This window comes from Lutzomyia longipalpis, chromosome 1 (genome assembly GCF_024334085.1).
Source record: "Lutzomyia longipalpis isolate SR_M1_2022 chromosome 1, ASM2433408v1".
In the NCBI taxonomy this organism is placed as follows: domain Eukaryota; kingdom Metazoa; phylum Arthropoda; class Insecta; order Diptera; family Psychodidae; genus Lutzomyia; species Lutzomyia longipalpis.
The window spans coordinates 48036903-48051937 of record NC_074707.1 but is presented as its reverse complement, the minus strand read 5'-3'; the positions used below and the strand labels follow the sequence as shown (position 1 = coordinate 48051937).

At 35.4% G+C, this 15035-nt stretch overlaps 6 protein-coding genes across 6 annotated transcripts in view; 1 reads left to right on the top strand and 5 right to left on the bottom strand.

Annotated features, from left to right (window-relative positions):
- Positions 1 to 15035, bottom strand: part of LOC129787983 (protein Peter pan) — a 1185971-nt gene that overhangs the window by 903287 nt on the left and 267649 nt on the right. The gene's annotated exons all lie outside the window — the stretch shown is intronic.
- LOC129787980 (L-dopachrome tautomerase yellow-f2-like) overlaps positions 1 to 15035 on the top strand; it is a 1067766-nt gene that overhangs the window by 785082 nt on the left and 267649 nt on the right. The gene's annotated exons all lie outside the window — the stretch shown is intronic.
- Positions 1 to 15035, bottom strand: part of LOC129788029 (aprataxin-like protein) — a 72329-nt gene that overhangs the window by 12116 nt on the left and 45178 nt on the right. The gene's annotated exons all lie outside the window — the stretch shown is intronic.
- On the bottom strand, positions 165 to 3390 carry LOC129786796 (granzyme G-like). The gene is made up of 6 exons (XM_055822038.1): positions 3383 to 3390; positions 1722 to 1877; positions 1424 to 1629; positions 1217 to 1321; positions 956 to 1087; positions 165 to 433 (listed from the first exon to the last, which is right to left on the bottom strand). Exons 1-6 carry the CDS (start codon positions 3388 to 3390, stop codon positions 165 to 167), a joined length of 876 nt encoding a protein of 291 aa, XP_055678013.1.
- On the bottom strand, positions 2960 to 9714 carry LOC129788007 (venom protease-like). The gene is made up of 6 exons (XM_055823966.1): positions 9089 to 9714; positions 8791 to 9001; positions 8546 to 8708; positions 6817 to 7022; positions 5174 to 5388; positions 2960 to 4007 (listed from the first exon to the last, which is right to left on the bottom strand). The coding sequence occupies exons 2-6, from the start codon at positions 8993 to 8995 to the stop codon at positions 3828 to 3830; spliced, it is 969 nt and encodes a 322-aa protein (XP_055679941.1). The 5' UTR covers positions 8996 to 9001; positions 9089 to 9714; the 3' UTR covers positions 2960 to 3827.
- Positions 13414 to 15035, bottom strand: part of LOC129786795 (trypsin-1) — a 5959-nt gene continuing 4337 nt past the window's right edge. Inside the window, exons 2-5 of the mRNA XM_055822035.1 lie at positions 14509 to 14895; positions 13808 to 13953; positions 13688 to 13745; positions 13414 to 13615 (exon numbers count right to left, since the gene is read on the bottom strand). Coding sequence (XP_055678010.1) covers positions 13440 to 13615; positions 13688 to 13745; positions 13808 to 13953; positions 14509 to 14895 — 767 coding nt within the window. The 3' untranslated portion in view covers positions 13414 to 13439. The remainder of the gene's footprint in view (positions 13616 to 13687; positions 13746 to 13807; positions 13954 to 14508; positions 14896 to 15035) is intronic.

Sequence of the window (15035 nt, the reverse complement as noted above, 5' to 3'; positions counted from 1 at the left end):
TGTTTGTCATTGCAGAAGAATCTCAGTTTTGACTTTATGCATGATGAAAAAAAAACGTTTATTTTGCATGAAAATATTGTGTTGTTTTACAAAGAATATTTCTTGTATACAAAGTAGTGTATTTAGAAGCTTATTATGTAATTTTGTGACCTTGATTGTTATTCTTAGAGTTTCTGGCAATATAGAGCGTCTTTTGTATTCTTGAGAATCCACTCGAGATGATTGTCGACTTTTGCAAAGGTTGGCATTGCCAGAAGGCTCAGTTCAAAGAATCGAGCACTTCTGAATTTCTCGTCAACTTCTCGGTCTTCTGGTGGAGGATCAATTTCTTCAGAGGGGCTCGAAGGTTGTAGAGTACTTGTAGTCTTCCACTGCGTACCCTCTTGGTTGCACCATTGTCTGTTTGATAAGACTCCCACTAATTCGTAGTATCCTTTATAGGAAGGAATAAAAACTCCTGATCCTGCATCAGTCTAAATTAAATAAAAAATTAAAGACTGTGAGCAAGGGTTAATTTTGAATAAATTGGGTTTTATTATATGAAAGTTTATAAAAAAAAACTTTAACCCTTTAAGGTCAAATGGAATTCGTAGGATCAATAACGATTAAAAGCATAAGAATTTTTTACAGTTTTCAAAAGGTTAAAAAAACTTAAAAAATGAACTCCTTTTTTATCCTTTTTATCTTTTTAAATCTCATAAATTTCAGGAATCCTATGTTATTAAGTCTCTGAAATATTTCTTGTAATTCGTGTAATATTCAAGGGATAACGTATAAATTCTTTAACTCTTTAAACTGTTTTGCAAAGTCTATTAATTCTCTGGTTAAATCATTTAATATCGTAGAAATCTCTATTAAAATTTCCAATAATTTTTAAAATTGTTTTTCAGATTTTCTTTGAGTAATTTTTCAATATCATAAATCAGCAATAATGAATTCGTTTTTCCCAACTTACCCTGATCCACAGTAAACTTCTTACATGCTACTGCTCCTTCCAATTGACTTACCTGACAGAGATGAATATTATTAGCCCCATAAATCCCGATGCATCCTTCATTTTGTTCGGCTATAGAACTGCATCTCTTGTCTAAATGAATGGGAAGACCCATTTTCTTCGGAATACACGAAGTATGTGAAGAAGTTCTTGGCAGTGCTGATGTATTGGCAATAAAAGTCTCGCTTTGGAAATTTATTTGATCAAGATGATCAGTATTACCTCCTGATTGTAATGGTGCAGTTGTTGGATTAATTCCGCTATTTGATGTTGGATCTCCTGTAAACCATGACACCACCGTACCAACTTTTCCGTTATATGTGGAATCTAATATGAAAGAGATTCAAAAGATTTTACTTCCACATCGCTCATGCAGAGTAGAATTGCCGATATTGTGGCGCTCCAGGTGCAATTGAGCGGGAAACTCACCTGGTGTTGGGAGGCAAATTGGTGAAATGTGATGTGAGAAAAGAACAGGCACGGAGATCTTGAGCATAGCAATATTGTTGAGGCTCGTTTCGGTGTAGAAAGCAGGATGAATAATTATTTCTTTCACACTGTACACTGTTGAGGTAAATTCACTCTGACACATCAAATGATAGCCAAGAGTCACTTTGTAGAGATACGGGGTGTGTCTGCCAAAGAGCGAAAGATGTGGGATGTTTTAGTTCCCATTTGACCCTATGACCCGCCTCCTCCCTCCTTTGTATGCCTTTGAGCATCTCACCCAAAGAGTTGATTTGCGCTTGTTACAATGTATCGATCATTTATGAGTGTTCCAGTCTGAGATTTTTGATGATCAACGGCCCCCAAGTTTATTATGAGAGCCAACCAGGGGAACTCATGTGGTGTCAGATCAGTACCACCCAAAAATCTTCCAGATCTGTTGGGAATTCCGCATTCTTCCGTGAGAGTTTTTGCATGAAAAAGAAAGAAGCCATAAAGAGGAGATTTTGCAACGTCTTTGGGGTATTTAGGGCGGTGTAATTGAGCAATTTCAATGATTTCTTCAAAATATTTTTTTTTGCTAATTGATTGAATTTTTTTAATTCTAATAAAACGATGTGAGAACTTAAATAAAGATTAATAAAATTTTTTAACAAGTCAAAAAATTGATGAAAGTTGACAAAAGTAATTAAAAATTGCGAAGACTTACAATTGTTGATCTGGCTAAATTTCATTAAAAATAATAATTAAAATAATTACTTAGATATGTACCTTAGATATGTATGTATGTAGGTAGGTAATATTATTTAAATTGGTCTGGTAATAATAATGCCAACTCTGACAATTAAAATCAACAATGCAAGAAAAATTTCTTAGACCATAAAAAAGCGCTTAATGAAGACTTTACTTACCTACCTATATGTATTTATGCATATGTATGTAGGTAATTCGATTTTTTTGTAAGAACTCTAGATAAAAAAAATAATTTTTTAATGTATTAAAATAAATTAATTTAAGATCTTGATAAATTCTTAATTTTAAGAATTCCGCAAAGGGCACAATTTTTATATTCTGCAAGGTTAACTCTTTCTCAACAAATCGATTCAATTCAAATTAACGTTCAAATAAACTAAATTTAATTCACACCCATTTAAATCGTTCAATTACACCCCCTTTATTTAATTATTTCACTTTGATTTTTCGGGTCTTACTGCAAGAATGATGTGGTTGAATGATCCTTTTCAGCAATTTCGCAAAGATATTTGGCTTTTTGAGTTCAATGTGAAAAGAATTTGCAAAATAAAGGGCAAAAAACACCAAAAATAATCCACAAAATGCAATTCTCGTCATTATGGTGCGATAATTCGACACGAACTGAAATTTTTCTCATTTTCATAAAAAAAAGCAAAAAAAAAGACGAAAAAGAATAATCCTCTATGCGCCTATGGGGACCTATTGCAAGTGGAATTATCGGAGGTTTGTTGTTGTTACCAATACGGGTAAAAGAGGCATAAATCATACAATTTTAGTTGTTTTATTTCGTAAAAAAAACTATCTCTCCATTACATTTTATTTCGAAAGTGACATTAACACTACATTTTTACGAGTTCTCGCATCTCTTTTTGTTCTTTTTTTACTGGAAAAAAAGCACATTTTCTTCACATAAATTGAGCAATATATTTTCTGTATTTATATAGAAGAGTTTAAATTTGCAAAAGAGAATTGTTGCAACATAATCTCGGTGAGTGAAGAGAGATGGTGTGTATCATGTTAGATTTCTCACAGGTTTAATGGCAAATGATGTTTTGTCTTCAATGAGTCGCGTTTCTCATCTCACATACAAGACATCATACCAAGCCATAAAAATTATAGATATGAAGAAAGTAATATGCGGTGTTGCGGAGTTTTAAAAGAAGCTCTTTTGTGTTTAATTCTATTTACATTTTCATAGTCACTAAAAAATTTCCAAGTTCATTGCCAACATTCATCCATATAGTGCTCCATCACACCAAATGGGGACCGGTTTCTTTTACCCAACGATTCACTTCATCTTCCCCAGCACAACATTTATGTTGCTCTTTTTTTCCACTCCAACATATGCTAAAACTTTATTTATAAAATGTGTATATCCTTCCTGTTACTCAACAACATCCAATTCACAGTTATTGGAGGTTGGAGTTTTCTTATTTTTGAAGATATATATGTAGATTTTTGCTCGGTGCAAAAAGGTGTTGGGCGCACGTCGAAAAGTGGTTTAAAGAGTCTCCGGTGCACATGAGACAGGCGCGCAAACATTTCAATGTTAACGTACAGGGTATATATCATTTTTGTTGTGAGAATGAATGGAAGGCGGGAAGCAAAGGCAGAGAGAGAGGCAGATTAAATATTATTCATTGCAGAAGCATCCATCATATGAATTGGCTCGAATCCACTCCACAAATCTCGTAACGCGTGTGTAAACACCGGGATAGTTGGGACGAGCACATCCATTGCCCCACGATACGATGCCAATTAATTCATATCGCTTGTCCTCACGCTGCATTGCAAGGGGTCCACCGGAGTCGCCCTGTAAAGTGAAAAGAGGGAGATTAACGTAAAAGATCCGCTGCTATGTATCCGTATGTGCTGGAGTCACACATCAGCACAGAAGTGGGTCAATAGGGATTTAAAAGTAAATGGATATGTGGAGAAACCCTTGATGGTGATTAGGTAGTTAGCCAGCAGCGAAGTATAAATTCAGATAGAGATGGGCATTAAAAAGCAATTAAAAATTCATATAGAAAAATCCATTCTGGATGGGATTTCAATTTAAATTTATCGTGGGATTTCTAAAAGAGGAAATCGCTATATATGTAGCTATATATAATTGATAGAGTTGAAAAAATTGTAGATGAAAGATATTTTTGAAAAGAATTTAAAAATGTTCTTTTTAATAATCGTTGCAATTTTCTTAGAATCTCATCTCTTGGTGGAACATGTGTTTTTTAGGATATACTTTTAGATCTTCTGCCTGACTTTCTTTAATCTAGTCTTCCCTACGAAATACTGACCTTTAATCCTTCTTATGAAGAATTTTTTTTTCACTCTGAAAAGCACAAATTGATTTTGGATCAGACATTTTTAGATTTTATGCGTTTTGACTAAATTTTTAAAGCAGATTTTTCTAAAATTTTATCTTTTTTTCTTTTACGAGGAAGCTTGTCAGGATTATTGATTTTCTATCTAATTTTCCTAATAATGGGCCTAATTCAGCGACCAAGAAACCCTTGAAATCTTTGAATTTTGTACTGAAATTTCAAGATTTCAAGCGAATTTCTAGGGTTTCTTGGTCGCTGAATAAGGCCCAATAACAATGAAACTTCAATTTAATTTTGAATTCTAAACTGATTTTTGAATAAAGATTCTATTAAAGCTTTTTTTCTCTATTTATCGGTGTAAAATGAAAAGGAACTAATAGAGAAGAATCATCAGAATTCTTCCAAGTTTAATTGAATTATTGAATTAATAAAAGAAACTGTAAAGGGATTTCGGGGATTTCCTTGGCTTGCAATTAATGTTTACTCGAAGCTTATTAAGCTTATCTAAATCTCGTAAAGCACAAGCAATCCATCAACCCAAATAAAGAAAGAACTTTATCCAAAATCCATCAACTCTTCATTAAATTAATGAAATAAAATGTGACTGAATGGATTAAAATCATGTTTAATGGTGGAAAGAAAGACGACAACTCACCTGGCATGAATCTTTCTGACCAACACCAGGATATCCAGCACAGAGCATATTGTTAGTAATCATCTTCTGCGTGTAATTTGTCTCACTGACACATCTTTCGTTTGATATAACAGGAACTTCGACTTCTTGAAGTATGCACGATGGTTTACCCTCCTCCTTGAGTGTTCCCCATCCCGTTGCTATCGCTTTGCGCCCAATGTAGGAAGCATCAGTGGCTGCAAAGTGCAATTTTAATTCATTCCACCGTGTATATTTATTCAAATGAGAATTAATTCAAGATGTGTTTAGCATGAGTGCGGTGAAGAGGTCTGTATGTCTCTTATTTGAATAAATATTCTTTCAAACGTGACTGGGGTAATTGTCTTTTGGATGCTGGCTCCCCGCGCGCGCAGTTAACTGCTCTTCAGGTACTGTTTTTCCTGCTGCACCTCAGTTCACTTTCAATTTATTCTTGCGTATTAAGAAGAAGAAGGAATAAAGGTGTGTGTAGTGTACATATGTTTGCTGAGTGGCTGCAGAGATGCTTCTGGTTTTGCCAACTCAAGAACTGTCTTCTCAAATGTGGGATTTCTTTGGGCAAGTAATGCATGGGAGGATAATCAATTCACCGAATCTTTGCCTTTTTGCTACGAAATTTTAAAAGATTCTCAAAATTCTGAAAATTCTTTTCTTTGAATTTAAAAATTCTTTTTAAAGTTTAAAAATTCATGAGAAAATTTTCGAATGAAAAGAAATTTAATAATTTTTTTTACTGATTAGTTTAAGGATCTGTGGCCGAAAGCTTTGGAATAGATTCGAACAGATAACTTTCTAGAACAGATAAGAGAAAAAGTATAAACTGCTTTAAAAAAAATAATTTAAACATCTCTTAGAGCAACAAAAAAAACTTAAATGAAGCTTTTGGGTTTTTCTTCTTTCGCTACAAGATTTTCTGGTTTCGTATGTTTCGTGTTCTATTTCATTGTTACGTTGTGAAAAATAATTTAAATGGACGGTTTAAACACAAAGAGAATTCAAATAAATTAATTATTTAATTAGAATTCAAGAAAAGCAATTTTTCGGAAATTTATTTACAACGAACATTAAAGGGGCATGAATTTTACTAAATGAATTGCCCCTTTTGTGAAAAGCATGAGACGCAGAATTTTCATTGGGAATGAATCTTCATTCGGGAAGTGGATTAATTAGGTGATTTGAATCTCTTCTCCCGTATTTGTGTGTGATGCACTCCGTACTCTATCTTTCAGAGAATTTCTTTTGAAAGAAAAATAAGAAACTTGTGCAAAAGAATGGGAGAAATGTATTGAATTATTGATGAGACTCTTGAGATTGTTCTTGAAGAGCAGTTTGTTTTGTTTGTCTTTTAATATATCCCCCCATAAATTGTTTAATAATCGCAAAAATCCCGTACGATAGCGCGTGGTATTGTGCTTTGGGTTATATGTAGCTTAGAAGACGCGCGAGATCGATAAAATGGGAGAAAGAAAATTCTCCCGGTGTGTGCGTCTTTTTATTTGCAAATAAAATTCACGGGATAACATTCTTTTGCCATTTAAGAATCTCGTGTGGTGTCTTTTAGACGAAAATGTTGTAGAGAAATGAGAGCTGTGTGAGGTGTATGTTTGGCTGCGGTGAGGTCTTACCTTTGGGATTTGGAAGGCAAATTGGACGAATAAAGTCCGTGATGGGTACACGATCATTGAGACGAAGAAGAGCAATGTCGTTGTTGAAATTTGTAAAGCTGAAATCATTGACGATTGCACGAAGAACAAATCGCGTTTCGGGGCGGAATGTTTCGTTGCAGCGATCATGCTCACCAAATGTGACGCGAATCATGAACCACATAAACCTGAAATGAATATTATTATGTACACACATATGCACATATGTATAATATTTTCATAAGAGTGATATTTTGCTGGATAATCTCTTCTTTCTTTCATTTTATCTCCCATTCTCTTGGGGGTCATTGTCAAGGTCTCGTGTGCGATGTGGTCGCAAAATTGATTTGCTCCTCCACACCCGACGACGTGTTGTGCCGTCTTTTATTGATCCCCGATGTCGCGATTTTTCGACAACGAAGCACTTTAAAAGCAGCCCCATCTTGTGACTCTTGTGTGTGGGATGAGTGGAGCAATTTGCATTAATTTGTGCATTTTTGCTGCTCAAGTATGTAGTCGCGGCGGTATGGATTGAAAATTTAACATTTAAAATGTTCAAAATTTGGGCTAATGGAAGAATTATTTATTTTGCTCATTTTGCTATTTATTCTGTCTTTGAGTGAAATTCAATAATCAGACAGACTTAAGTTTTATTAATATTCATAAAGTTTTCTTAAGAATTTTTGAAGTTTTCATAAGCTTTCCCAAAGTTCCTTAAGAAAATACTTAAGATTCTTAAATTTTCTTAAGTGAAACTTAAAATTTCAGCAGTCTTGCTGAATCAGACAAAATACACATTTTTCAACGATTTTTTTCAGATCGCTTTTCGGGTATCCAAAATTAGTAAGAATTATCAAAACTATGCCTTTTGCTCGATTTACTTCAGAAATCTTACGTTTCTCCTACGAAAACTTAAGGATCCTAAATTTTTTCTATGGAATCTTATGTTTTTTTCTTAAAAAATCTTAAGAAAACTTATGAAAAATTGAAATATTCTTAAGAAAACTTAAAGAATCTTAAGAAAATTTAAATCCTTAATCTGTCTGAATAGTGAATTTTACCCTTTGTTGGACTTTAAAAATTGTCTTCAAACAATTCTATTAATCTCAATGATTCTTGTTGAGAATTTATTTTAGTTCTTAAGTCTTTGTGAAGCTCACAGAATGTTTTTTTTTGTTATTAAAAGTCTTTAAAATACATTAAAAGCTTCAAATTAGAGAAGAAAAGATTAAAATTCAAAGATGTTCCTCTGAACAGTCTTTGTTCTGATCAGAACTTTTCATTGAAGGTTAATTCTTGCACACAATTAGAGATTAAACCCAATTTTCCCAGAGCTTTAGACAGAATATTTAAATTCCCACGAATAAGTACCTACATATGTACATTGTACATAGTTGAAAGCTAAATAACTTCTTTATAGCTTTCTCACAAATCTTCCCCGCAAATTCTTTCTCTGACCATACTTTAAAATATTATTTTGCCAGTATATTCAAAGTATTTACCAATGACGATCGCGAAAGAAGAATTTTTTTAAGAATGATTGAAAAAGCATTAAGACGCGCGTGAGAAATTGTAAAGGAATTTGTTGGATGATTCTTTTTTTTCGATGGAATACTTAAAAGTCGAGAAAGATAGAAAGGAAGTTGAAGAGGTCAATTACCCTGGCAAATGCACTGTGGCCCCATGAGCCTCTTTAGCACCTCATTCTTACCCTTTAACACAGTGTGCAGCTGTTAACACGTAGCGGTCATTGATGAGCATTCCACCGCAGTAGAAGCGATTGAAGTAACTGAGTCGTGCCATCCACGGGAACTCATTTACTCCGGCCGCCTGACCGCCAACGATGCGGGAGGCATCATTCCGTTCACCGCATCCTTTTTTGGGGGAATCGTGACGAAAAATGAAGGCACATTTAATGGCGAGAAGGAGGTGTGTGCTGGGCAATGGGGTACTTACTGCACTTGCAGGCACTGGGTGGTGTATCGTGGGCGGGTGCACGATTGGTGCCATATCCAAAGAGATTCTTCTTGTACTCCACATGCTGTGAGACACTTTTATGATTGTACACGTCGTATTTGCCAGGAATTATTGAGAAGCCCGTTGTGAGGGGACCACAAATTGCCAAGAGGGACACTACAGCAAGGACACTACTGCCGGACATGATTCACTTTTTTTTGGGGGGAGAATAAATTTCAGTCTTTTCTGTACCTTTCCTCAATGGACAATGCCAATTTTTTAAAAATATATTTCTTGCCTTCTTCGCGAAATGAGGGTGTTCAAATATCTCGTTTTTTTTTTCTTCTCTCTCTTCGTCACAGTCTCTTCACAAAATATCACTTTTTTCTGAATTTATCTTCTTCACAGCGAAATTATCATAATTAAATAACTAATTTGACTGTTGAGATAAATGAAACTAATTACTAAACTTGACTAAATTGATCTTTTGTTCTCCGTTTAATTTATATTCTTTTGCCTTCGTTTTTTTCTGTTGGTGCACAAGAGGAGGATGCCCAAGTGAATAGAGGAGAAACCGCGAGAACGGCGCGAGAACACGTTTGACTCGATCGACGGTTGAAGAGGCCACTGATCGCCAAGTTTTGATCTTGTTCTTCAGCCACAGCGAAATCACACCAAGAAAAGTGTCTGGTTCTTGGTTTCTCGGGCTCTCCATCTCTCTTTCTCCCCATACACGTACATATATGTATTACGTACGTACATGGTATCCACCTTCTCTTGCACACACAGTGGTTTGCTGGATGGAACACCAGGTAATATGTTAAATTAACAGAAGAAACGGGTGAAGAAGCATGATGATTTGTCTCACTGGGAATAACAGAAAGACAAAACCCTCACACCGCACTGTATGGAGTGTTTATGGCAAAATCACGGAATGCGGAATGATTGCAATGCTAAGATTGCACTATAATGAGTGCATCAGTGGAAATTAAATGATATGTGTGTATATGCGCAAATGATGAAGACATTAATCATCGAATTATATTGAAATCATTATGGGTAAAGTCAACGAATTCCCTTTCAATTGATGATGGGTGAGTGGCTCATTAACTTTATTCTTCTTTTCGCTCCTCTTGTTGCTCTTTTTTTTTCTACTACCGTGACCAACACTGAGAGAGAAATTCCAATATAATACCAAATTACCAATTCTTGTCATTGCGCTATTTGTTTCCTTTTGCTGCTGCTGGTCTTGCACGCATGGAGCTCGCTCTGATTGACAAGATTGCCTAAGAAGAGATTTTAAAACATTCTGTTTTGTTTTCTCAACACTAAATGAAAGAAATATAGCGCTAATACCTCGTTATGTACCTTCCGTGAGAGGAATATAAATTATGTAGCTAAGTGTGTTTTAAGTATGCCGAAGGATGTTCTATATAATTTTTAAAAAATGCGTTCTATTCAGTTGGTTTATTAGCTTTTAAATATAGGTTTATAGAGCTGAAAAGTAATTAAAGAAAATTAATATTTTTATTGAATGTTTAGTCGGTTGACTAAAAATAGAATCAATGTGAGAGAATCAAAGAAAACTTGCTAAACTAAGCTTGATTAATTAATGGGGCAAATATGGGAAGATCCAATGAAAATTTTAGGTTTTTTGCCAAACGATTTTTATGATAATTTATAAAGAAAAAATCAAAAAGGAGTTTAGTCACTGTTGTCTGAGAAAACCCTTCATATGAAGAAATAATTGGGATAGGTTAATCTCAGAGAGGATCAGAAAAGAAAGATAAATCTCACACAAGAATTTCCATTTTCCACTACAACCGGCTAAAATAAGTCGAAAATATTTTGTACAGAAATGAAAGCAATGACGTCATTCTTTGCATTTTTGGACAAATTTTTAACATCTTCCCTCAGCTGATAGCTGTGTGGAAAATGGATTTCTTAATATATTCTTATTCCTTTTCTTTATGATTAATCCTACAAGATTTTGAACATTTTGATTGTTTCTTCGAATGACAGATTTTTTTATAAAAATGACTAAAGCCCTTTTCTTTAATTCTAAATGGCTGAATATTGATTAAAAATTAGTCTTTTTTTTTAAATAATATTTAGTTATCAATATATTTCCTTAAAATTTTTTTTTAGCAATTTGTTCTTGTAAAGTTTCCATGATTTTAGCTGTGTTTCTTTCAGACACAGCTTTTGTGTACCGAGCAAAATCGAAAGTCGTCAGATCGGGCTCAAACTTGGGATGAGCACGAATTAGGGTCCCCACATTCCAAAAAACGTATGCGCCAAAAAAAATTTTTTTCCGGCCGTCCGTCCGTCCGTCCGTCCGTCCGTCCGTCCGTCCGTCCGTCCGTCCGGCCGGCCGGAACCTAACGCTAAATTGCAAGAGAACGGTGATAGATAGAGACTTGCGGTAAACGGCAAAGTTTAAATATCGACCGGAAGACATCCGATTATGAGGTCAAATCCACCCCCCCTCCCCTCCGTCCGCCATTTTGAATAACCACAAAATTTTGTTTTCGCTATATCTCAGCCGCTATTATAGCTAGAGGTATGAAATTTTGATATGTTGTAGGGGCCATCAATACCTTTCCAACGATACCTCATTTTCGAAAATCGGTCAAGCCGTTTAGTCAATATGGCCGCCACAATTTTTCATCGAAAATCGACCATAACTCGAAAACGGCTTGACCGATTTTGATCAACCCGGGGTCAAATGAAAGATCTCAACAAACCCTACAACTCTCTAGAACATCCGAAGTTTCAAAAGTGACCGCTAGGGGGCCAAAAATCAAAAACAAAATTTTCGATGAGTTTTCGATGAATATCTCGAAAACGACGACATAAATTTTTTTCATTTTTTGATATGTTATAGCTGACCATATTATCTAGCTCCATGCCAAAAATGAAGAAAATCTATGGATCCGTTCTCGAGATATAGCCTTCCAAAGTTGGCATGTCATATCTCGGGTTCTACAAGTCCGATCTTGATCAACTCAAGCGCAAATGAAAGGTTTCGAGAAACCCTACAAATGTCTAGAACATTGCAACTTCGAGAAATGACCGCAAGAGGCGCTACAATCAAAAACAAAGTTTTCGAAAATTTCGAACTCGAATTTTTCGAAAATGGCGACATAAATTTTTTTCATTTTTCGATATGTTATAGCTGACTTCAAGACCTTTCAAACAAAAAAAAATTTATGAAAATCTATGGATCCGTTCTCGAGATATGGCCTTCTAAAGATTTCTTAGGGTATGAATTTTCTACTTTTCCCGACTTTGCACGTATTTAAACTAATTCGCGTTCTAGTTTGCTCTCACAAAATTGGTACACTGAAAGAAACACAGCTCCCGTAAGCTTGGTCAGCTTACCAGTACATTTTAACTATCCCTTTGGGGCATATATCAAAGAACTTTTAATCTCTTTTTTTTAATCAGAAAATTACAATTTGATCAGGGAGTTATTCCATTTTGATCAGTAAAATCAGCAATACATTCAGAACAAGAGATTTAATAAAAAGAAATAATTGTATATAATAATAATACAGCATCGACGTTGAGAGGTTTAATTTAAAAGTCACTTAAATAAATTATTTCTTTAAATATAACATCACACTTTAATATATAATTTCATTATTATGTTACCACAGTTAAAGAGAATCGTTTATAACTGCTTCATTGATCAACATAATTAACTGATTACAAAATTTACATAATGATAACTATCCAACGATGAATGTTTCATTACATTTAAATTTTTCTCTCAGTACTGAAAATGCATGAAAAAAAAATCATTGAACTTGATATATTGAGCATTATCGCTATTAAAGATGTATTTATCTCTGTTTTTGTTTTTCATTGTGATCTTTCTGTGGTGCGCGAGGTGCGATCAATACAAATTGCTCATGGTGAGGAGGTTGATTGAAGCTCGAAAGAAGAGGGAACGTCAATAACCCAAAATTGCTCAAGAGGTGCGCACGATTTAATCAATCAAAAAAAATTGAGGATGATTCAGGGGAAGAATGCGTGTTTTTCTGCACATTCTCTCCCGGCAAGCAAAAACCCATTCTTCGCATTTAACAATACCCCAAAGAATCACGGTAAAGGATCAGCTGTTTCACTTAATCATTAATATTCAATGAAGATCTCACACTGATCGCAAGATTACGACGACGTTTTTTTTTTTGCGCGCGGTATTATGGTGCAAAATGGAGGTAAAAAACCGTGTGGCAGAGACGCTCTTGTGTATGAACCATGGGGTAAAGAGAGTGTGGAGTGTACTGAAAAAGAGGCACGAGGTGTGGTATTGTGAATAATAATAGTTGGAGGTTTTTTTTTATTATTATTTTCTCTAATTATTCTTGTGATATACTTCACTCTTGGTACGTAAAAGAGTGCTGTCGGTAACGGGAATGTTCTTTTTCCCCCCTCACAAATAATAGAGTCTTCAATTGATGTTGGGACTCTCCAGGTGAGCTACAAAAAAGACAATTCGCGCATTCTTTCGGTTAGTAATTTCTGCAATGAGCTCTCTTTGTCTACCTGTGTAAATATTTTACAAGGAGACGAAGCATAAAAAATGGGAATTTGCTGGAAGAAAAAGATTTATCATTTTTGCACCGGGATGATTTATCACTTTATTTATTGCACAAGCACGTGTCGTCTAAATTTGCACGCAACCACGGCAGATATTTAGCCACTCTTGTGTACACGCCAGGGTAGCCGGGACGTCCACAGCCTACACCCCATGAGACGATGCCCACGATCTCATTTTTAATGCCATTGGACACGAACAGGGGTCCTCCGCTGTCGCCTATGAGGGAATTTTGCGTGATCATTAGTGATCTTCATTGGCATCAAATGAGGAAGTGATCTTATAACTTACCTTGACAGGAATCACCACCGATTCCTTGCCCACTTGGAGGACCTTTTCCCGCACAAAGCTGCACAGAAAGAACATTTTTTAGGCGATCTTCCTAATTAAAAATTTATCGATCGAGTTTACCATGTTGGGCGTGATCCTCGATGCTCTGTACTTCATATTTCTGCACTGGGCAAGAGTGAGAATTGGTACTTTAACTTGCTGAAGAGTTCCTGGTAGTGTTCCACCCTCGGAAGTTCTTCCCCATCCAATAACCGTCCCGATCAGTCCTAAAATGAAAAATAGAAGAAGATCATAGTGATCTTGTACGATATCTTCTAATGATCGTTGCCAATGAGTGCTCAATAATGATTGATTCAATCATATTGTTCAAATATTGAGCAATAATTGATAAATAAATTGAGCCAGTTGATAGATTGATCAATTGTTGACCAAGGATTGATAAATCTGGGATCAAATCTAATCGTTCAATAATTGATCCTCTATGCGGATCTTCATTGATTCAAAATTGAATTATTTAACAGTTTAAAAAAAATGCTAAATTTTCACCCAAGTTCTTCTCAATCAGTTTCCATGCGCAACACTGATTTTTAGTGATCGATCGACAGTTGAGCAATTACTGTCTGTCCATCAGATTGATCAATATTTAAGCATTCATTGATCATCATTGCGGATCAACATTTCTTTAATTTTTAATTATTTCTTCTTCTTAATGTAAAATATAAGAATCAGTTTTTTTTCTATTCTGATCCTGATCAACTTAAAATGTCCATTTTAAAACATTTTCAAACAAATGATCATGCCGAGGATCAATGCAATATTACCTGCAGGATCACTGGCATCTTTTGGCAAACACACTGGTCTGATGGTTTTCCCAAAAACCACCTTCTTTCTCAGTCTTAGAAGTGCAATATCGTGATTGTAGGTATTCGCATCGAAGCTCCGATGCCGTATTATTGCACTGACAGCCCTCATTATAGCTGGTGTTTCGGTGGTAATGAATTGATCATGATCTCCGAGTATCACGCGGATCTTTGAACGCTGCAGCCGTCGCACGCAATGTGCTGCCGTTACCACGTAGTCTTCGGACACGAGGGATGCACCACAGTGAAATTGACCATTGTACACGAGTCTCGCCACCCATGGGAATTGATTGACACCCGTTGGACGTCCCCCAACAATGCGAATTTCCTCATTTGTTGTCCCACATTCTGTTTTGCAAATCCAAGAAGGAAAATAAAATTTACAAAGAAAATAAAGATGAGGAAGAATATTTGAATAAAGGTACTCTCATCGTGCCACCCGCCAAAATGTATGCAAATCCGCGATCGCGCGATCACGCAGCGATCTT

Excerpts from the sequence above, each read along its gene's own strand:
- LOC129788007 (XM_055823966.1), bottom strand. The coding sequence starts at position 8,995 with ATGTCCGGCAGTAGTGTCCTTGCTGTAGTGTCCCTCTTGGCAATTTGT. Across the intron at positions 7,023-8,545 it reads GCTGCACACTGTGTTAAAGG|GTTTATGTGGTTCATGATTC; the intron begins GTAAGAATGAGG and ends TATTCATTTCAG. Across the intron at positions 4,008-5,173 it reads GTCAGAAAGATTCATGCCAG|GGCGACTCCGGTGGACCCCT; the intron begins GTGAGTTGTCGT and ends TTCACTTTACAG.
- LOC129786796 (XM_055822038.1), bottom strand. Across the intron at positions 1,322-1,423 it reads AATTTGCCTCCCAACACCAG|ATTCCACATATAACGGAAAA; the intron begins GTGAGTTTCCCG and ends CTTTCATATTAG. Across the intron at positions 1,088-1,216 it reads TGCACCATTACAATCAGGAG|ACAAGAGATGCAGTTCTATA; the intron begins GTAATACTGATC and ends CCATTCATTTAG.